The sequence below is a fragment of the Pleurodeles waltl genome, chromosome 7 (assembly GCF_031143425.1).
Source record: "Pleurodeles waltl isolate 20211129_DDA chromosome 7, aPleWal1.hap1.20221129, whole genome shotgun sequence".
In the NCBI taxonomy this organism is placed as follows: Eukaryota; Metazoa; Chordata; class Amphibia; order Caudata; family Salamandridae; genus Pleurodeles; species Pleurodeles waltl.
In genome coordinates, this window is record NC_090446.1 from 1,284,452,007 (window position 1) to 1,284,475,895 (window position 23,889).

Consider the following 23,889-nt stretch of genomic DNA (forward strand, 5'->3'; position numbering starts at 1 on the left):
CGAGTCCAAAATATGCGTGTGTTAGAGCTAAAGTTTGAATGCTGGGAGATGATTGTTTAAATCTGTTTGCCTTACAAGAGAAGATAAATACATCAATCATCGCTACTTAACCATGACGAAAAGCAACCATTAACTGAGCGCCACAACACAAACAATAGCCAACATTTCAATGCTCGTCAAGCCCTGCATGCTTTAATGTTTGTCACAAAGTAATCCTCAGAGAGAACTCTAATGGAGCTCCTTCTACACCGCACAAACCTTGGCAAAACGTAACACCCCAGGGTTGAATAAGCGTTTCCGAGTGACAAAGGGGAAAGATGATAATCTCTTTAATTAATCCTCTATACTTAGTTTACATATGAATACGTGTTTGACAGACATCATGCTTAACAGCTCTTTAAATATGCAACAGCCTACATACACAATATACTGTTTGTCTAATGGCAGGTACAACTCAGGACTAAATTCAGGCAACAAAAGTATTCCCACTGAAATTATATACATATTTTTTAAACAAAGATCATCTCTCATTAAGTGTGTGACTACATAGGCGTGCAGCCCGCCTCTTGTGGATGCAACTGGAATGAAACCCAGAATAGGGTAAATTTGTGCTCCAATTTGGGAACCACACTGCTTTTACACTTTAATATACATCCATGTGTGCACTATGTAATAGGTGCGTACGGTTTGTATTTGGCTGTGAAGTCATACCTGTGTGAAGTGCACACAAAATTGGTTTGGGTTTTTCATAATGTGTGTAGTTGCTGTGCTCACTAATGGGTATGGTAACAATACTCACATACGTTCTTGATACTGTAGCCAAGACTTATAAACATATGTTGGTGTAGGGTATGTTTTTGATAAACATCAAGTTACTTGATAGCCTTTGCCAACAATAACATCGAATGGAACTGTATTTACAATTTAGCTGGGACAGGTAGAGCCCTGAAGAAAGCCAAAGACCTGTTTTGGCTATTTCAATTGCTGAAACATGTCGGCAAATCTCAACGGACGTATAAAACATTTTCAATAATCATCCAGAATATACTTTGTTTTACCCATGGCAATGGTACTCACTAAATGAAGATTAATCTTGGGTGTATCCTTAGCCGCTTTTATATCAAAGACTGGATACCAGCTCTTACACAGATTAAAAATTCATCTCGAGCTCACCATTGGAGGTTAAGCACACCCAATTTGGATAAAAAGGCACTTCTGATGAAGCATGTCACTATAAACTGAATGAGGTGTCGTCTCCTAACTTTTTGAATATCTGGGATGTGGTAGGGAACTACACATTACGGTAATTCTGACCTTTTGGAACCCATACACCTGTCATGCATGAACATATTGAAATATTCTGTCACATGTATGGAATACACTCTGGAACAGAATGGGACTTGGAAATAGTACCAGATGGCACACACGTGAAGAGCTGCTTTAGGAAACCATCTATTGCTCTCCCAGTCTCACCAATTCTTTTTAATATGGTATTGTATATAGTGATATTTTTTTCTGGACTATTTTTGGCAAAGGGTGATTTGAAAACGTGTGATCTCTAGCTGTGTAAGGGGCCCATGATTTTCCCGATACAGAAATGTTTGTGTTTCTGGCTACACATCTTAAGGGGATGAGAGAAACAATGCTCATGTTTAACTATGGTAAGATTTTTCAAAATTGGTACTGGTCTCCCTCCTAATTCCATGGGGTGGGTTGCAGTCCAAACTCTACTTTATGAAAACTGCTGGAAATGCTAGTAGGGCAACTTCGACCTCTTACACATACAGTAGTGATGGGCTTGTGATAGCAGCAGTTTGGGGCACCTCAAATCAAATAGGGATTTCATACTTTCATTGCCTACAAAGTTAGCTGCATTACATTACATCACACTGACATGGTTGAGATAAAGTCTCACTGTTAGAAGAAGAGCTTCACTAATCTTGCCATTGGCAAGACGTGCAATCTCAGGTACTGAAGAAGCACCCAAAAATACACATGCTTGGCGAACAGCTGGATGAATATTTCTGCCAGCCGTCAAACGAAAAGCTTATTCACAGAACGGAAAATATAATGGCTGTGTTTGCTAAATCACAGGCTTCATTCCTCAGGCATTAATAACCCCACACCAGAACAACGACGACAAACTCTGACAAAAAGCACTCTTTCCAGACCGAGATATAGCTTTCTGCTAAATTTGGTGTAATTCCATTCAGTGGTTCGGCTGTAGTTTTGTCTAAAATCCCTATGGAGCGACCTCTGACCTGTTTTCGGTCAAGAGCTCGCCCCCCCCCACGTCCGCAGCACCACCTTGCTGTGTCCGTGTCCCTGACCCCCACCCACGCTGCTGCTAGCGTGGTCGAGGCCCTCCTCCACCCGCAGGCTTCCAACTGCGCCTCATCCCTGGTGTCAAGTGGGCTTCTGGTAAGCGTCGCTAGACTCGTGTGCATTGTGCCGTTTTCGCCGTATTTGTGACTGTATTCTGTGCCTTGCTTTATTGTGCGTTTTGCTCCATTTTGCTTCCATTTGTGCTTTTGCTTCCATTTGTGCCTTTTTAGATTGTTTTTCCGCTTTTTCGCCCCTTGTGCGCTCCCCCTTGCCGCTTTCCCCTGCCGCTGCCTCCCTGCGGCCCTGCCCCCCCTGGCTCCCCCATTCGCCGCTCCCTCCCGCCTCCCAGCTGCTCCTCCCTTCCCCCTCCCTTCTTAATGGCTGGCGCGCCCGGGGCAAGCCCATCTGCGCCCGTCCACGCCTAGACCGCGCCCAGCGCCACCCCCCTGGTCCGCACGACCCTTGCATCACCAGACGCCGCTACTCGGCCAACCAGCTCATCGCCCTCAACCCCGGCCGCTCCACAACTTGTTTCCAGTCATCCCCAAAGAACACCAAGGGACCATTCTCCTGCCACGCCTGCAACTTCACCTGCAACAGAACAAGGAAACCGGCAACAACCACAACAAACCACCTCCACTGCATACTACTCAACACACGTTCCGCACGCAAGCACGCCATCGAGCTCTGGGACCTGCTCGACACCACCGCCCCAGACGTAGCCTTCCTGACCGAAACCTGGTGGAACGATTCCTCAGCACCAGACATCGCCATAGCCATCCCGGACGGCTACAAGATCACCAGGAGGGATCGCCCCAATGGAATCGGAGGAGGAATAGCCACCGCCCACAAATCCACCCTCAAAATCCACACCCACACGGACACGGACGGCACCCTCAAGACCACCGAACACCTACACTTCCGGATCCACACTGACCCCAACACCACTCTCAGAGGAACGCTCATCTACCGTCCCCCAGGACCACGAGCATTCTTCTGCGACTCCATCGCCGACGCACTCACCTCTACGGACTACATCCTCCTCGGAGACCTCAATTTCCACCTGGAGAACAACAACGACGCCAACACCACATCTCTGATCGACAACCTCTCCAACATCGGCCTCAGACAACTGATCAACACACCCACCCACATCGCCGGCCACACACTTGACCCGATCTTCTCTGCAAGCAACCACGTCACCTTTAACCACACCACCGAACTCCACTGGACCGACCACCATTGCATCCACTTCACATTCAAGAAGCATATCGAACACCACCGCACCCAACTACCACCACACCGCCGCTGTAGCAAAGTCACCGAAGACCAGCATCCTCGCCCAGAACCCGCCCACCGACTCTACCGACCCAGACACCGCCGCACTCAACCTACGACAGTGGATCAACGACTGCGCCAACACCCTTGCAGCAGTCAAGAGGTCCACCAACAACCAAGGAAAGAAAAAAGCCGCCTGGTTCACTGACGAACTCCTCACCTCAAAACGCTCCTGCCAGAAACTAAAGAAGAAATGGCTCCTCGAACACACACCCAACAGCCTTCCAGCCCACAAGGAGGCCACCCGCAAGCACCACCAGCTAATCAGACTCGCCAAACGTTCCCACTTCACAGAACGCCTGAACAACAACGCACACGACAGCAAAGAATTCTTCTGCATCGTGAAAGAGCTCTCCAACGTCAACGACATCCCACCATCCCAAGAACTCTGCGACGCCCTGTCCACCTTCTTCTATCAGAATATCGCTGACATCCACAACACCACGCCTCCGTCAGACCCCACCCCGAAAACTCCACCTACACCAACCTCCTAACCGCCTGGACCCATGTAGACGACGCTGAAACCTGCAAGACCATGAACTCCATCCACTCAGGATCCTCTTCAGACCCATGCCCCTACCACGTCTACAACAAAGCCAACTCTACCATTGCCCCCCAACTTCGAAAGGTCATCAACTTATCCTTCGAAACCGCAACTTTCCCGCAACCACCTGAAAGACCTCCACTGGCTCCCCGTGGACAAGAGGATCACCTTCAAGCTCCTCACCCACGCTCACAAGGCACTCCACAACGTCGGACCAGCCTACCTGAAAAACAGACTCAACTTCTACGTCCCCTCCCGCCAACTCCGCTCCGCCAACCTCACCCTCGCCATCGTTCCCTGCTTCCAACGCAAGACCTCCGGCGGCAGATCCTTCTCCTACCTTGCCGCCAAGACCTGGAACACCCTCCCAACCCCCCTGCGGCAGACCCAGCACCTTCTCACCTTCAGGAGACTACTCAAGACCTGGCTCTTCGACCAGTAGCAGCACTCCCCTCCCCCCACCACAGCGCCTTGAAACCCTACCGGGTACGTAGTGCGCTCTATAAATATTGTGATTGATTGATTCATTGATATGGGAAATTGCATGGAGAAAACGTGTTTTGGGATACCTCCAGCCCCCCATGCTCCCCCTCCTTTATTTTTCTCACCCCCGATTGAGGAATCACCGGAAACTTTCTAGGCAGCAGCTAAAGTGACTTTGTGAAGATTCATCAAATGGTGCTAAAGTTATTAGCAAAACAAAAAAATGCTTTACCTACAGAAAACTGGGTCCTACATCTCCAGTTTTATAAACGTATCTATTTTCATTTTCTAAATCGCATCTTCGATACCTCCATATGATACCAAGAGCTCTTTACTTAGGTTGAGCCCATCCTGACAGAAAGGTTGACCCTAAGATGAAGAATACAACAATCTGTGGTTGAGAGGCCTGTTAGCTCAGAAAAGAGGGCATTCTTCATTCGATATTCTTGCTTAATAAAGTGTTCTGTTTAGGCTTGCTTTATTCTGTGGGTAAACAAAGTAATTCTGTAACAGTATCTGTACTGAAAAGTTATGTAATTAAACTACTTTTTTGTTTAAAAATAAATAAATCTACAGGTTACATGGATTCGGTAAGGCCATAATTAGATCCCCAAATTTTACCTCCCCCAACAGCAGGGCACATACCAATATAATTGTAGCAGAAAGATGGCTAGGTCCTTGTCCCTGCGGAGGTTATTCTCAGCCTTCACCTCTCTCCAGTGCCGCAAAGCAGAACCGATATAAATCATACCCTTCTGGTACTCTGGCCGTTTCCATTGCAGGACGTTTTCTTCCTCTGGTGTATAGATGGAGGACAACTTTTTCTTTTTAGCCCTGCCGTTCATTTCTAATGCCTAAATAAAAGAAACCACATTTAAAGAATAAATTACAGCTGAGAAAGGCTTTCGGGAGGCTGTAAAATTGCTTTCTCACCTAAATGCCACATTCCATCAAATTAGCTTTGATGGGATCAACACAGTCACAAAATAAAAAAAACATGAAAATTACATATGCCCCACGTTTACATTACTATATTTTCGAAATATAAAATCAACATATAAAAACTCTTAACAGAGGTGTTTATAGCAATCAGCACAGGTATGAGGCAAGTAAATACTACAGACTATCACTTAATGTCCTAGCATCTGAATCACATCATTCATGCGGAGGGATAATCTCCATGATACAGAGGGACAAAACAAATGATTGATAGCCTCTACTCCAACTGTTTCATAGGAAACAAAGTCTCCTCTTCTGCGATACCAACTCAACATTCTCAAATTATTTTAATAAGGAGAACCCCTTTTCTCAAATTAATGAAAACGTGACTTACCTTAGCATCCCATAATTTTGCTAAACAGACTTACATATTACCTATCAACACAGTCTCAGAGTAGTTTTATCTACTATGTAACTTCTAATTCACCAATGAGTTGCATTTGAAAGTAAATCACTTCCCTAACATGGCTAAATTCCCGAAATTTGTTATTCACCAAATCACAAATACTTCCTTCTTGGCATTCTTTAAGTGAAACCAAACTTTTAGAAAAACACCAGAGCCTTACTCAAAATTCCTACTGTTATGAATTCAAGACATTGGAACACTATTAAACAGAGCTACAAGGACCTAGATCTCCTTTCCACATCTTTGCTTCTATACCATCATAGCGTTTCAACTGCAAGACAGGAACGCACTCCATGTAGGAGAACAGATGGACATAAAATGCTTTTCATAAGACCTCTGTAACACCTATTCAGTTCCAAGCTGTACACGCCTTCCATGAAGTAGTCTGAGAAAAGAATCTCCCTAAATAAAAATAGTAAACCTATTGGGGGTTAGTTCCATAATTGGACTGCATGTTACAACACACTGGCTAACCTTCAATGCTAGGAAGGTTTATTCTAATCTCCTTCATAAACATGGGGAAACCAGCCAAATTCAAGGAGACTAGGAAAGATGTCATTAGGCACCCCTTTCTCAGCCCATCTCTTGGTCCCACTTGACTTGAAAGGCCATGGTCTTGAGGAAACAACTTATATAAACTAGCCCGAGATATGTATACAGATTTTTAATTAGTCAGTGGCAACCGGATTAATACCTGGAGCACGGAAAAGAGGTATAGTGAAGCCTCTTCTAACAAATGAACATTAGATTAGGAACCACAAAGCAACTATTGACCACAGAGCATAGACAAATTTTGAACATTCCACAATACTATGCAACAGTTAAAACCCTAAGCTGTACCATACGTCAAGACTCTGTGTTATCACCTAGTCCAATCAAAATATATATGCAGCCTCTAGCAAGGATGCTTTTCACTCTTTGAATTTCTTCTGGTGTACCCCCACAAACGCTCCTTGGAAACACACTGACCGAAAAATCAGCACCCCCCATTTTTCGTTGCTATAGAAGAAACATTCTTTGTTAGGAACCATTTAGCACAATGTTTAACCCATTCGATGGCGAGGACGGAATGGTTCTGTCCTTAGCCACAGAGGTCGCATGCTGAGGATGGAACCATTCTGTCATCACATGACCACCAAATCCCTCTGTAAACAGCAGAGGGATTTCCTTTTTTTTTTTTTTCACCTCAAGAGCTGAAATAAGCTGCTCATTTCACTTTCGTCGCTTTGGTTCTCACGGGGCTATCTGAACCCCACCCTTCCCTCCAAGCACCAAAGCACACAGGAGAGGTATCTTTGAAAGGGGGAAATCTCACCTTTCCAATGGCACCTTTTCTAAGATGATCCCTGCTTGGGACTCACCTAAGGAGGGCGATCCCCAAGCAGGGATCCACCCCACTAGGCACCAGGGATTTTTTTTCTTAGGAGCTGCCCCTTTGGCAGCCAAAATTAATTTCCTATTATTGCCTAACTCTCCCCCTCAAAACCCGCGGAGGCAGATTATCCTTATTTTTAGGCCTTTGCTGCCCCCCTGCGGGAGCAGAAAACCTCTAGCCACCAGGGATCACTGGTATTTTTATTTTATCTTTGTAGGGGCTACCCAGAATGTGAATAGACAGACGTCACCCACCACCCCCTCCAAAAAAAAAAGGGAAACAGTCTTTCTGCCCCTCCTGGACGGGGGGCAGATGGGGCCAACCACCCCCATCACACCCCTTAGGGGGGCAGAAAGCCCACTATTCACCAGGGATTACTTTTTTTTTTGTATCGGTGGCAGCTGCCCAGCATGGGCAGCTGCCACTGATACACTCCACACCCCCTTCCCCCACCCCCCCCCCCAAAAAAAGGAACCAGTCTTTCTACCCATATGGGGGGGGCGGGATATGGGAGGAAATATCCCTATCTGCCCCCAGTGGGGCAGAAAACCTACTCGGCATCAAGAATGTATTGTTTTGTAGGGGTGGGGCTGCCCTACATGGGCATGGCCATGCCCCCACTCACTCAAAAATGGGGAAACAGTCTTTCCGCTTCCCTGTGGACTAAAGCATCTTATCCCAATGGCAAGCAAGAGGATATTTGATTCTTTTCAGTGTCGTTTTTTTTTTTATAAATGAGACAGGAGAGTTTGGCTAACTCCCAGTATTATTGCACTTTCAATGATGAACAGCTGAACTTCTTGGGCTTGGGTAGGCTGCCACCTGGAAAAACCTACCAGACACAGACAGTTATGAAAACTAGACACCTGGAGGAGTCTAAGGTGGTGTGCTTTGCATCCACTCTACACCATTTTATTACCCATTTATTTCCCTGCAACCCTTAAATATTGACTAAAAACACATTTTTCTTCGCATTTCGGTGATGAAAACGTCTGGCATCCACAAAATTACTACCATCCAGCATTGCCCAGCATTGTCCCACTTCTGCAGACAAAATGCAGACAAAATGCTGTGCCACGTGTGTGGTTGGACCTAGTGTCAGTGACAGGAAAGTATTCAACCAATGTCATTAGGAGTCCCCGTTTGATAAATTCCTGTCACTGGCTCTAGGCCGAGCCACACAAGTGAGGTACCATTTTTATCAGAAGAACTTTCCCTCACAGAAATACGAGGGAAATGGGTTTTTAGTGAAAGTTTGAGTTTTGCAAGGGATTCTGGGTAACACAAACGTGTGAGAGCCACGCAAGTCACCCAATCCTGTATTCCTCTAGGTGTCGAGTTTCCAAAAATGTACAGGTTTGCTAGGTTAGGTTTTCCTAGATGCCAGATGAGCTGGGGTCCAAAACCCACAGCTACCCACTTTGAAAAAAACAGGTCAGGTTTGCGTGGAAAAAACGGATGTATCGATGTTGCATTTTGGGTGGTTTCCTGTCCCAGGCACTAGGCCTACCCATACAAGAGAGGTAACATTATTATTGAGAGACTTAGAGGAACACCGAATAGTAGAGCATGTGTTACTACCAACTGTATTTCTCTTCATCTGCACGTTCCAAATGTAAATGTAAGAAAGAAGTAAAAATACACTCTAATTCACATGCTAGTGTGGATAACCACATATTCAAAGATGTGCAAAAAAACCCTGCTTCTAAACTTTATATCTTGTGCCCATTTCTGAAATACATAGCTTTCCTTAATAGCTATTTTTCACTATTTATATTTCACTATATGAATTGCTCTATAACCGGTACACAATGAAATACCATTCTAAGGTGATGCTCAGTTATCTGCTCTGGGTACCATGAGCTTGTGGAAAACCCACAAAGCCTATATCTTCCCATAACCAGAAGGGTCTAACATATTTATTAGTATATAGCTTTTGCCAATCAGCCATCTTGATGAGAAGTTACAAATGAAAACGTTGTTACAAATGCCCATTATGTCCTACTAATTTTCACACAAAAACATGTATTTCAACACCTGTTTTTTTTTGGGAAAGCCCTGAAGGATCTACACAATGGCCACTTACTGAATTCAGAATTATATCTACTTCTCAGAAATGTATAGCTTTCCGGGATCCACCATTGGTTTCACCCCCATTTATAACACTAACTGGAAAGGGGTTGAAAGCACAAAAAATAGGACAAATGGGTTATACGTCTCAGTAAAATGCCAAAACTGTGTTGAAAATTGGGTTTTCTGATTGAAGTCTGCCTGTTCCTTAGAGCTGGGAAGATGGTGATTTGAGCACCGCAAGCCCTTTGTTAATGCTATTTGCAGGGATAAAAACAGCCTTTTCCCCATTTTTTCCCCAAAATAACCATTTTTTTGCTGTATTTTGGCTAACTTCTCCGTCCCTTCCAGGGGAATCTACAAACCTTGGGTACCTTTAGAATCACCAGGGTGTTGGAAAAAAGGACGCAAATTTGGCATGGATACCTTATGTGGACCAGACCGTGAAATACTCCAAATAGTGGGAAAGAAAATGTCTTGGCAATGGGGTGTGTATGCCTAGCAGCAAAAGGGTCAACCCAAGATCACCTAAGTAGATTGTTCTCTACAAGCAGACTTATCACCCCTCCACCCTAATATTGCCGAACAAACCAGAGAACCGACAAATGTTTCACCAGTTAACTAAGTCCTCTAGTAATGAAACTATTAGAACCAGTTAGGGTATTCATTTACCTCAAAACTGATGTTCTAAATGCTTTCACCCCCTAACCCGGTCATGTTTCCACCTTCCCAACTATTAGATGGTCAGCCCTAATACAATGACCTCCTTCAAGCCCACTGAGCATCTTCTTTAATAATTTACTCATCCAACCATATTTAAGAACATTACTTCTGAAAAGCGTATCAAACCAGGGAGTACACCCTCCCGCCCCACTTGGGCCCCATAATGATTTACCAGACTATTCCTCTAAAGAAGCTGTGTCTTAGGCCATTTTCATGAATTACATCAAGACATTCTTCAGAAGCATAAACAGCTCTACAGCTGTTCGCTGCCATTGTTGGAACCTGATCCTAGCCCTTTCATTGTACTAACTTTCTTTAGGTGTTGGAAAAGAGTAGCTCTGTCTGCTATCCTGTCTGCCTCAGAAGGGGCATGAGAAACATCACCACTCCATGCTAGTGTGGTCATCTTCTACCCCCAACATCTGAGAGCCCAGACCCATAGTACCTGCTTCATGGAATTCCAGCCAGTCTGACCAGGCGCGGGGTTGCAGGCATTCACCTGCCTACTGGTGCCACTCTTCAGTGATCATGCACTTTCCCTGTCAGCTGTTCCCAATACTGCTGCTGGCACTGCTACCACCACCTCCCACAAAAAATATGCAAGACGGCTGGCAGCAACTGAACCCAATGGCCTCTGAATTAGGTACTGCTGTTCCGGTGCAGTTTCCCCTGGATCACTCCAACAGATTCCTCTTGCTGGTCTCCAAAGACAAGACGCTCTTTCCTAGAAACCACCACAACACAACCAAGGTACATGATGGCATGCGGACTCCATGTCCCAGGGTAGCTGTGTCAGTCTCTCATGAGGTGAGAACACTCCTCCTAACTCAAGTGGATGTCTGCAACATCTGCAGCCTTTCCCCTAACTGGTCTCTGGTTGAGGGGCTCCAGCTCTATTGTGATGTGCGTTAAGTAGATAGATAAGTCTTACTGAAACACAGTGATGACACACCATGTCCCACTCCATGCCAGGCAGCTCACCCTACCCCCTCCAGTAACATTTACATTCAGTAACTGAACATTTATTTAAGAAACCTAGTTTATTTTACTGCAAATATTCGGGTTTCCTTTGCCAACTTACCAAATGACTTAGAATATGCTTGCCATATAGCAGACCTGTTGAGTTCCATTGGGATCCCAGCCTATGGTAATGATGCACCTTTATATCTCCGTTAGTAAGCAGCACCAAAATCATGCTACCATTCCAATAGGCATTATATTATATATATATATGGTTTTGTAAAGAGCACTTTCACCCTCACTCGGGTATCCTGGCACATTCACATATGCACCAAACCAGCGTGAAGCTGCTTTAGGCAAGGAAACTGTAAAGTTTTTAACAGTTTTCAGAATGTTTGTAACTCCGGTTCTGAGCAAAGATACAGGGAAAGCGAATCCACCTGGCCATGGCCACAACAGAAAACGCCTTAGTTTTAGGAGGGATTTTTGTACCACAAGGAGACGAAGGTCATGGATCTCAGTGCACATTTAAAAAAGTGCTAAAAAAGGTCAACAGGAGGGTAGATCACTTTATGAACCAGAGTGATTTAAAAAAAAGGATACACCCCCTTCAGTGGACACCAGTATAAAGAAGCTAAAACAGGAGAAATGTGCCTCTTACAAATCACACCACACACTAGTCTAGCTGCATAAATCTGGATTGGCTGTAATTTACAATTCAAAGAGGAAGGCAAACCTAGATAGATGGTATCACAATGATCTAGGTGTGCAAACACAAAAGCATTCAGGATTTGGATCTTTTGAAAAGGACTAAATAAGTACACGCTTCAAGGTATGTGACTGAAAATGACAAGATTTAACAGCTGCTGTGATTTAAGCAGACAGAGTTAGACTTGAATCAGTTTTTAATCCCAATTTCCTCACAATATTCACTAGAGGAGGGAATGGGCATGATGAAGAGGGCCGAATAGGGAAGATATTAGCCCCTCCTCCAAAGGCTCTTCTTTAAGGGCCATTCCCAAATATAATTTGGTCCTTTGGCACTCAATTTTTCATGCCCTTTATTAAATCCACAACATGATCTAAAATTGATAGAAATACACCATTTCAGTCTTATAAATTTTCTTTTCTCTAGCACTGGCCTTAACAGGAGTGGACATGCCATTAGAAAGCAGAAGTCAGAGACATATAGTTTTCCAAGTGAACAAAGTATGTTAGCTGTGGTGGAAAATACTAATTGTTTAATAATTCAGGATGCAAAGACTTGTAATACCTCTGTATGATGGTAAAAAGATAAGTTCCAGTGGCTAAGGACATGGCAAGCCACAAGAGCTTGAAAGACTGAAGAGAAGCAAGGCACACAGGATACAGGACATTGCTCTAGGAACTTCGGAAAACATTACAACTGTGAAGCACTCCAATCTTCTCCTAGGTCTCTCAAAGTGAACCTCTCTTAAAACAACAATCTTCTCAGTTCTGTGCAGTGTCTATAGTGGGGCCAGAACTGTGTGGCTCATGGAAAAGAAACACTACTCTCCCAAGCGTGCACATGCGTCAGTAATACAGTGACCCCTATAACTACAGGATAAGATTTCAGCAGATAGGATTTCCAGATGTGTCCCACTATTATTTTTTGCCCCAAAGAATGGCTCCAGTGGGACCTCACAGTGAAGGTATCTGGCCCCATTGAGCCTTGCCTGGCTAGTGTTCAGACCTGCCCTGCTACAGGAATCTGAGAGCAAAAACGTCTGAAGGCATATCTTGGGACCACGATGAGGAGGCAAAGCTATTCCAGTTGAGAAGCATACCCAGCAACTACAACACACAGTTTCGTCCTGCTCTGAGCTTTTCTTGTCAAAATTAAAGGTTTCAGGGGGAGCTCAATGGTTATGTATCAGGCGACACGGTATACCCTGAGCATTTGCAACCTAGCCTGCCTGCTGGACAATCTTGAGGCTCAAATAAAGTGCGAAAGTCCCAAGATAAAAAGTTTAATTGATGTTTCCCACTAGGCTTACACGATCCCCACTCCATCATAGTAGGCTCGAAATTGTATGTAAGGCCCTGTTAACTGCAACCATTCATTTGGATTGCCACTTTGCAAATCTTGGTGTTTAACCCTAAAAACATTTAAAAATCTTGTCTCAAAGTTCTCCAATCATCTTTTAATGATTTTAGGTCCTTTATCGGATTACATTTTTCTTGGGTTTTCGACATTTTGTAGGGGACATTAGTGTGTGTTCTTAACATTCCTGTTGTTGGCACTGCTTGACCTTTTCCCTATATTTCACTGCTCATGCCATACCTACCAGGGGTTGAGCAGAGGTTCACATCTATGTGTGTTCAGTCCTGATCACACTGTGTTTATTAAGTTGGTAACAGCACCTCCCCTCATTCCCAAATCTCAGACAATCTCCCAGGGTATATTCTACTTTGCTTCTGTGGTGCCATGTAGGTGCGGTGTAGATAATGAAATTGAGTTACCCTAAATCCTGTATTGGCAGATACGACCTTAACCTGTCTACATGCCTTGGCCAAATCCTTCGCCATATCCTTGTATATCCTCCTGCCACCTGTGATGAACCTTGTGGGGTGTTCACCATTTGTCCTCTTCAACACCCTGAGCAACTGGGAAACTCTTCTTACTCCTACTTCCAGGGTCATCAATGCCTGCAGCATCAAAGATGAATCAGGTGCCACAGGGAACCCAGTTTAAATCCCGCTCCCACCCGCACCCAGTGCTAGCCAGCTTTGCATATTGCAGGAACTGCCTGGGGCCGATTCCAAAGGAGCCCTGTGCCTGTGCAAATGTACTAAAGGATCCCTCAGGGTAGAGATCCTCAAGTGTGTCACACTCATTTAAACACTAAGATGTTATTGCCTATCATCTGAACGGTTGTAGTGACCATCTTTTCAACAGCCCTGCAAAAGGAGACCACCTCAGGACTCTGGTCACAGCAATATCCCAGGCCTTTCATATCTATCTCATTATGTGTGGATTGAGTGTCAGAATTGCTCCCCCTCATGACAGTAACAGTCAGAGACAAGTCATCCTAGCTCCCTGCAGTAGCTGCTTCTCCCAGTAGTCCCAGTACTCCAACTAGCTGATAGGATATTACAGGATGGAATGCTATATAACATAACTAAGCCAAGCAATCGAAAACAGCCTTCTTAAATGTCTAATTTCAGTGTGTCTTATTGTACATGGCTCCTTTTGCCAACATATACCAGGCATGGCGGTAGTAATTTCTTGAAAAAGTCTATAGGCAGTACACAGAAGGAATTCTGCCAGACATATAGGCATCTGAAAAGAAAAATCATTTTGTCCACTGCTGTGTTCATTACCGAAAGAAACAGGGTGTTCCATCCATAGCTTAACCGAGCCTGTGAGGCCCTACAACACTCAACCCATGTTGTGCTTGTTGTAGGTCACCTGTACCCCCAGGTACCTGAAGAACCCAGTTCCCTAACATCACTCTAAATTTGGGCAGACCTTAACTTCCAGGCTTGCCAACCTACCCAGGAAAAGACACTGTTTATCTTGATTTATGTAAACATCCTCCACTATCTCCATCTCCTGTAACAGTACCAGCAGTCAGTCCCTGGGTCATCATCAGTGCACCAGTAACATACATGGGCTATTTGTTTCATGGTACCAACAATAATACTCCAGTCCTCAGCGCTCTTGCCAAAAGTTCTATAAACAGAGCAAATAAGAAGGGTGAGAAAGGGCATCCCTGCCTCGTACCCCTACATATTTCCTACCCCTCAGATACCATTACCCCGTTAAGGACACTGAACCTAGCTGTTGTGTCTATGTATAACAGTCAAACCCAATGTCCTCTAAAATTATATCACAATCAGTTTAATGTGATTCAAATTACAAGGGAACTGTAGCAAGGTATGAGAAATAATATCCAGACATATTCTGTCTTTACTGTAGTATGCAAAAAAAAAATACATTTTGCTATAAATACGTACATTTCTGCTGTTCACTGTTCATTTTAGAAAAATAATTCAGCAGAAGAAAAGGCCACTTCTAATTTTTGTTGTTTAAACTATGCTGCAATTAGGCTGCGTGGCCTGTCGTTGACCCTGGTTGATGGCTCTGGCAGTAGGCACAGTGGCCTCACAACGCAACAACAATTAAGTTACTAAAGTTGAGCTGCTGCAACGTTCTGGTATCACAGGTGACTATAGATGTCACAGGTGAGAACTGTTTCCTTACTCATTATGATCAATGGATCATCACACTAATTCTGCTGCCTGACAGTAGCGAAACAGGCACCAAAGAGCTTTTTTTTTTTTTAAACTTTAGTCACATGCACACATTTTTCTATGACTTACAAAAAAATATAAAACCCAAAGAATGTATCCTAACGCCGCATCACGTTTCCACAACAGATGTCCAAATTATTGCCCCTTAAGGCTGTGTAGCTGAGCAATGGTCATTAGTCTTTGGCATCATCACTCTGCTAAGACTTGTATTCAATCATGTCACTGTGGTTCACCCACACCGGGCCAGTAGTTTTGACAGACATATTAGATCACTTGGATACTTTGTGTAAGCAGTAGAGAACACAGCAAATAATTAGGCCCCAGTGCAGGGATTCTTATAATGCCTGAACATAAGGAACACATGTAAGGTAAGAGAGGTGACATGGATAAAAGTTTACATGCAAAATGTGAACAGAAAAAAACAAACAGGATAATACTATAAATGAATGGGCCCAAAGAGGGGACAATTTAGGGCTGGATGGCTGAGAGTCGCATGCTAGCAGTGAGAGAAAAGTAGTAGGCACTATTATGGTTGGGGTGGCAACAGACATTATTTGATGCATAATCAAAAATGTGGATTCGACTGAACTATTCCCCATCTTTCTAATAAGGCATGCACCGTTTTATTGTTTTATTAAAAAAATAAAATCTTGACAAAAATTTAGCAAGATAGCCATAATATCACTAAAGAAATCATGGCATTCAGAATGGAGGGATCCAACATCTAAGTGTTAGAATGTGGGGAACCACTCCAATAAAGATACAGGCAGTAAAATGAGGCACAATAATTCATATGGTGATTAAGGTGGAACGTGTCGAATAGGTCTTTAGCAGACATAATTATAAAAGGTCTCTTTCTGCCTTCTACTCAGACTTTACATTCATCAACCTACTTGAGTATTCTCCTAAAGTTTCAACTAGCGACCTATGAGCAGGCACCTTGAAAACACAACATAATCAATGTATACGTAGAGCCACATTCTCTCACTCTTTATGTATGCTTTGTAACTCTCAGCTACATAACTTATGTCTGCAATCAAAACTTGGTGCGACATACTTAGAAGCAGCAGTCCTTCTTTAAAGTTTTTCTCAACTTCAATGTCCGTTTTAGACCAGTGAACGTCAGGAGCTAAGACCATCATCTACGACCTGGAGAACTTCCGATTTCACTGTTCCAGGTTTTCACAGTACTCAGTCTCCTGAGATCAAATCAAATCACAAACATTTATAAAGAGCACTACTCACCCGTGAGGGTCTCAAGGCGCTAGGGGGATGGGGTTACTGCTGCTCGAAGAGCCAGGTCTTGAGTTGCCTCCGGAATGCGAGGTGGTCCTGGGTAGTCCTGAGGTTGGTGGGGAGGGAATTCCATGTCTTGGCCGCAAAGTAGGAGAAGGATTTTCCACCTGCCGTGGTGCGGCGGATGCGAGGGACGGCGGCGAGAGCGAGGTTGGCGGAGCGAAGTTGACGGGTGGGCGTGTAGAAACTGAGGCGACGGTTGAGGTATTCGGGTCCCTTGTTGTGGAGGGCCTTGTGTGCGTGGGTGAGGAGTCGGAAGGTGATCCTTTTGTTGACGGGAAGCCAGTGCAGGTGTCTCAGGTGGGCGGAGATGTGGCTGTTGCAGGGTTTGTCGAGGACGAGGCGGGCGGAGGTGTTTTGAATTTGCTGCAGACGTTTCTGGACTTTAGCGGTGGTTCCTGCGTATAGGGTGTTGCCGTAGTCCAGGCGGCTCGTGACGAGGGCGTGGGTCACGGTCTTTCTGGTGTCAGCGGGGATCCAACAGAAGATCTTTCAGAGCATGCGGAGGGTGAGGAAGCAGGAGGATGATACGGCGTTGACTTGTTTGGTCATGGTGAGAAGTGGGTCCAGGATGAATCCGAGGTTGCGTGCGTTGTCTGAGGGGGTTGGTGCGGTGCCAAGGGCCGTGGGCCACCAGGAGTCGTCCCAGGCAGACGGGGTGGCCTGGGAAGAGGATGAGGACTTCCGTTTTGTCTGAGTTCAGTTTCAGACGGCTGAGTTTCATCCATTCTGCGACATCTTTCATTCCATCTTGCAGGTTGGTCTTGGCGCTGGTTGGGTCCTTGGTGAGGGAAAATATCAACGGAGTGTCGTCGGCGTAGGAGGTGATGTTGATGTTGTGTTTACGTACGATGTCGGCGAGGGGGCTCATGTAGACATTGAAGAGAGTCGGGCTGAGCGAGGAGCCTTGCGGGACGCCACAAATGATCTCGGTAGGGTCTGAGCGGAAAGGTGGGAGGTAGACTCTTTGGGAGCGGTTGGAGAGGAAGGAGGTGATCCAGTCCAGGGCCTGTCCTAGGATCCCGGTGGAGCGGAGGCGGGATATTAGGGTTCGGTGGCAGACGAGAGGTCAAGGAGGATGAGGGCGACTGTCTCTCCGTTGTCCATCAGAGTTCTGATGTCATCTGTGACTGAGATGAGGGCGGTTTCTGTGCTGTGATTGGCTCAGAATCTGGACTGAGAGGGGTCGAGTAGGTTGTTGTCTTCAAGGAAGTTGGTAAGTTGCTTGTTGACGGTCTTCTCTATGACTTTGGCAGGGAAAGGGAGGAGCGAGATGGGGCGGAAGTTCTTCAGGTCGCTGGGGTCCGCCGTAGGTTTCTTCAGTAGGGCGTTGACTTCTGCGTGTTTCCAGCTCTCGGGGAAGGTGGCAGAAGCAAACAAGCTGTTGATGATGGTCTGGAGATGCGGGGCGATGATGTCGTCGGCTTTGTTGAAGATGAAATGTGGGCAGGGGTCCGAGGGGGCACCGGAGTGGATGGAGTTCATGGTGGCTTTGGTCTCTTCCATGCTGATGTGAGTCCAGGCGTTGAGGGTGATGGCTGGGGTTGTAGGTTCTGTGGTGGTTGGCTGGGTCTGGTGTCCGAAGCGGTCGTGTAGGTCGGTGATCTTACGATGGAAGAAGGTGGCGAGGGAGTTGCAGAGGTCTTGTGAGGGTGTGATGGCGTTGGCGTTGGAGAGCTCTCAGACAACTCGACAGATTTAAGGCTACCAATGCCAAAACATTATTATACGTGTGTGTGTGTGTGAGTATATATATATATATTTGCTGAAATGGTTATTCTTAAAAAAGGGAATCTCTTGTTCTTATTAGCCGCTGATTGTGTATGTATATGTGTATATGTATATACACATACATATACACATATACATACACAATCAGCGGCTAATAAGAACAAGAGATTCCCTTTTTTAAGAATAACCATTTCAGCAAACCAAAAGATACTCTGTAACTGCACCATGAATAGAGAAGCATGAAGCGGAATATGAGGATCTATCATGTTCTGCAATAGTCATGACCTAGGACATGTATCAACGTTCTTCCATCAGCAACCATGCTTTGTAAAGAGAATTATATTTCTACTCCATGTTCTCATAAGAGACAGAAAACTACCAAACTGCGTGAACAGCGGTGGAAAACACCTTTCAAGCTATCACAGCTATCCTGACCTGCGAAAAGGCAAAACGGATAAGCAAACAAAACAGGTATGGTAAACCATCCACAATTTAACAACAGGCAGTAGAGTGGACATCAAATGACCAGGGGAACCAAAGATGAAGCTAGGTCAATTCTCAGAAAGGAACCAAAACATGCCAATCAGAGGGGGACAAAAAAAAAACACAAATGTTTCAAGAAGAAAGCAAAACTCCACCAACAATGACCACACTCATTTTTCATCTGCAGAAATACATCTGGGGTACACTGGTAGGACAATGAAAATTGCAAACCTTGTTTCTAAACTGGACACACATTTCAGTGAAAATTGCAAAACTTACCTCCATCAATCCAATGTCAAAGAAACTAATGAAGACAGCAGTCATGACTAAACACAACTCCTTCAACTAGACATAGGGAGCTACACCATGAAAACGAATTAACTCTTGCACCTGATGGACTATAAAGGTGTGAATTCAAGCTTTTACCTTAAAGAACAATCATCAAGTAGGGCTGTTGTGGCATTGAGTGAAGTGTAGGTGTATGATGGTGGGTTGAATATCAGTAGTGTGGAGGTGTAGCCAGCTTCTCAATGCTCCTGACGGATGTCGAGTTCCACCCAAACTCTGTTTTCGTCCCTGTTTTTGACTGCAGTTTCCACAGTATGACTGCTACCAGCACAAGTGAAGAAACACGTGGGGCAACTTTAAGAGGTGCATCAGTAGTATAAATTATAATTGGATGTCTCTTTGAATCAGCTGAGAAAATGGGAGGTGGGGCACAACCACCCCCAGATTGAAGGCAGGATCCATCTTGTCATCTTGCAGAGCCAGCGCCGTCACTCATTGTAGAACCGCACCCTAAAAATCAAATATAGATCCAGCACAGGAGAAGAAAGCAAGGAGGTGCAAGGGGTGTGTGGGCCCGTCACTGATGTTACAGTACACAGATTTGTGTACCTGAGGGGCGGGAGCCTTCTGGAATCAGCATAGATGGCAGATTTGTGGCAGGAACAGCCCGTGTGAGATGGAGCAAGCATTATGGATAAACGGCCAGAGAAGACTGATGGGCCAGGAGACTCCCATATACGAGAGACTATCCATCTGCTGAATATGCCGATCAGCTGGGAGCCTCCCATGCAGCCCTGAGGGGCTCTAGGAGAGGAGTTAGAAAGGCATAATAGAGGTGTAACGCAAAGGGTCTTGTAAGAGCCACTGCACTGATGGTCTCAACAACCAGAAAGACATAACAAAAGCCTGGAAAGAAACAAAGATGCCATGGGTCATGACACTCAGTACATGGTTCTTTGAGATGCAATTAATGGGCACAGTGTGATGTCTTAGAACACAGCACTGTTGATACTGATGATATCCAGCGTGCCACAAGCCTGCCCTGATAAGCACCACTACTTTTGGTATCCATGGGTGATGTGTAATTGACCAGACACCTCCATTCCAGATGGACATATATCTCCCAGTGTCAGGGTCTCCACCTTGATGAAGCTAGACAAAGGGACACAACAGGGTGATCCCTGCTTATGCTGGGAGAATAAGGATAACAAAAATACCAGGGAGGAACTGACCAACAGGGCTTTTCTGAATCCTGTCATGGCCCAACAAGACCATTATTTGAAGGACCAACTTGTGCCCAATTCTCCACCCTACTCTTGTGACAAATACATGATAAGGAGAATGAATGACAGCAGTCAGGGCTCAGTGGTCGTGCTGCTTTTGTGGTCTCAGGAGATCAGAAATATTGAGGAGACAAAATCTCACAAAAATCACAGCAGCCATTTTGGATCACAGTGGTATAAATCCCACATCAGGTCTCTACTACCCTTGTTTAGCAATTCAGGACAAATGCTAAAATATCCACGCTCGTTCTTGTAATAACAACAAGGATTTCACAGCAGTCTATAGTCTTACCTGATATCTGCCAGTGTCTCTGAGGCTTTCCAGAGCAAATCACTCATTCCAGGCATATATTGTTTGCATTTTTTGTTCAACTTAAAAACCTGTAACCAGATGAAAATCAGTCAGTTACGTCAGCATGATGCAGTGATCATAGCTAGACACATACGGTAACTCATCATGCAAGCAATCATAAAAGTTAAACTATTTATTCACATTTAACCCTTCCCTTAAAAAACAGCACTTGTTTAAGGAACTCTCACATTATGTTTGGAAGACCAAGTGCCGGGGTGCACAAAAACTGGTAGAAATAACATCTGCATACAAAGCAGCTAGGAGTACAAAATGAATACTTGCTTGTTTCTATCTCTGAAACATTTTAGTTGCATCAACTTTGTAGCAGGGCAACGTACACAAACAAAGTCAATGCAATGAGTTGCAATGCAGTTAATTATGTAAAGACTACATACAGTAAAGTTCACAATCCACTGGGAACTCTACATAGTTGTATTTCATTTTTCATGCGTTTCGTGCACAATAGGAGAGTCAAAGATAATACATATATATTATATATATGTATAAAATCATGAACATGTGAACAAACTAGACAGGTTATAGAATAGTGATTCTTAACTTGTGGCGCAGGGTGTCTGCGAAGCCTATGCAGATTGTCCGTTACTGTCTAAAAAATTATATAATGTTAAAAGATTAATAGTGTAATTAAGGTGTTAGGCCTTGGGCTAGAAGAACTGTGGATTATTTTGAATGAAGACCACTCACATATTTTTTTTTAATTGGGGAAAAAGAAAGAATAAGTCCTTATGTAGTCTTTGGAAAACATGCAGAAGCACTGATGTGAGCAGGAACTCAAGCCTTACAACCTTCGTTTTCAGTATAATGCATGTTTTGGAGGACTAACTGGGAAAGCAAAACAAGCAATGATTATCCACTGACAGAATAGAACCAAAACCAAGAGTCCAAAAACGGGTGTCAGAAGACTAAGTTGGTAATGGCTTCTATGTTTTACTAATGAAAACAAGGGCAGAAGCATGGAGCTATACAACCAAGAAAGAAGTAAACAAAAATGGAGAAGAAAGGAAACTGACTAAATTAGAGAAAGGGATGTGTTAGACCTCACAGCCTTAGGGTGGTCTTCGCCACAACTTTCTGCCTACCTCATCCACTTTTCTGACTTTGTTTTTGCTAGCTTTAGTGCTGTGCACTTTACCACTGCTAAACAGTGCTAAAGTGCTTGTGTTCTCGTCCCTAAACATAGTAATATTGATTCTTCCCCTATTAGACATATTTAATTTACTTATAAATCCCTAGTGAAGTAGTACTACATGTGCCCAGGGCTTGTACATTAAATGCTACTTGTGGGCCTGCAGCACTGATTGTACCACCTACTTAAATAGCCCTTTAATCATTTCGGAGGCCTGCAGAATCTGTGCAGTCAACCTGCCATGTGTACCTGGCAAAACAACCCTTTTGCTAGGCCCAAACCTTCCCTTTTCATACATATAAGCCATCCCTAAGCTGGGCGCTATACAACCCAAAGGGCAGGGTGCAATGTGTTTAAATGGCAGGACTTGTACGTTTTTAAATTCCCTGGTAATTAAAAACAAAGTTGTGTTTCACTACTCCTGGGCCTATCTCTCCCATAGAATAACACTGAGGTTATCTTATTACATAATAAGTGTAGTTTACAATGTGGAAGCGATATATATTATTTAGAGTTTGGTGTCTCTAGAATCACAATTTAAAATCATAACTTATTGTGAAGTTGGAATTTAAATTGTAATTCTGGAACCAGGTTTGATGTTTATTTTTTCCTTGGGGCAACTAGCACCATCCCTTGCAGCACAAACATTTGGCTACCAGTTTACAGGGAAGGAAACTGTCTGCAGTTGAGGTAATATTTGTGTCTATATATTAATGCTGTTTGAACTTGTATTTATGGTTCAGTAAAGCAAAGCTATTATTATTAGGGGGGGGTGCTCTAAATAAACACTGTGAGGCCGCACTGCACTACTGACAGTGGTTCAAGTAAAAAAAAAAAAAAAAAAAAAATTAAAAAAAAAGTGTACATAACTGTTTGAAAAGTTTAACAATATGAGACTACTTATAATTCTCCCAGAATGCTCTCAGATTAGATGCAAATGTTTGCAGAAGCTTGTAGCAAGAGTGAGGATTCTGTGCTTTCAAAATAAAATGTTCAGAAAGAAAATGCAAGTAGGAATAAAACATTTTGCTAAATAACTCTGAAATTTTAGGTCCTATCATTTAGTAAAATGTGTTGATGCATGCTAGTATTTGCGAAAAATATTCATAATGGAAAAATCGGTGTAACAACCACTAGCAAAGCCAACCGATCTGACCGATCAGACACGGATTGTCAGTCTTTCGGTTTTGTCAATGCGTGTCTTGTTTTGACATGGCTCGTGTAACCATTTATTATTGTGGAAGCTGCCAGGTCCTCACCATTTTAACAAACATTGTCAAAAAGCAAAAACATGTTTTTGGTCCCAGAAAGCACACATTACCACATTAGTTCCTGGCACTGAACAAACTACTTGCTGTGCCTATATGCTCCCTGTGGAAGAGCATAATGCTATCACTCACAGCCAGCCAATACAGAAATAGAATTTTAATAAAAACAAAGAGGGTGATTCTGACCCTGGCGGTCACGGACCGCCGGGGCCAGGGTCGGCGTGAGCACCGCCAACAGGCTGGCGGTGCCCCGCAGGGCATTCTGACCGCGGCGGTTTGGCCGCGGTCAGATGCGGAAAACCGGCGGTCTCCCACCGGTTTTCCGCTGCCCTTAAGAATCCTCCATGGCGGCGCAGCTCGCTGCGCCGCCATGGGGATTCTGACAGCCCATACCGCCATCCTGTTCCTGGCGGTTCTCCCGCCAGGAACAGGATGGCGGTATGGGTTGTTGTGGGGCCCCTGGGGGCCCCTGCAGTGCCCATGCCAATGGCATGGGCACTGCAGGGGCCCCCGTAAGAGGGCCCCACTTTGTATTTCAGT

The 23,889-nt window shown here is 44.4% G+C and overlaps 1 protein-coding gene across 2 annotated transcripts in view; it reads right to left on the bottom strand.

Moving 5' to 3' along the window:
- LOC138246180 (uncharacterized protein ZSWIM9-like) overlaps positions 1–23,889 on the bottom strand; it is a 135,849-nt gene that overhangs the window by 78,710 nt on the left and 33,250 nt on the right. For both annotated transcript variants that reach the window (XM_069200504.1, XM_069200505.1), the window contains exons 2-3: positions 20,875–20,963; positions 5,336–5,544 (exon numbers count right to left, since the gene is read on the bottom strand). In XM_069200504.1, coding sequence (XP_069056605.1) covers positions 5,336–5,535 — 200 coding nt within the window. In that variant the 5' untranslated portion in view covers positions 5,536–5,544; positions 20,875–20,963. The remainder of the gene's footprint in view (positions 1–5,335; positions 5,545–20,874; positions 20,964–23,889) is intronic.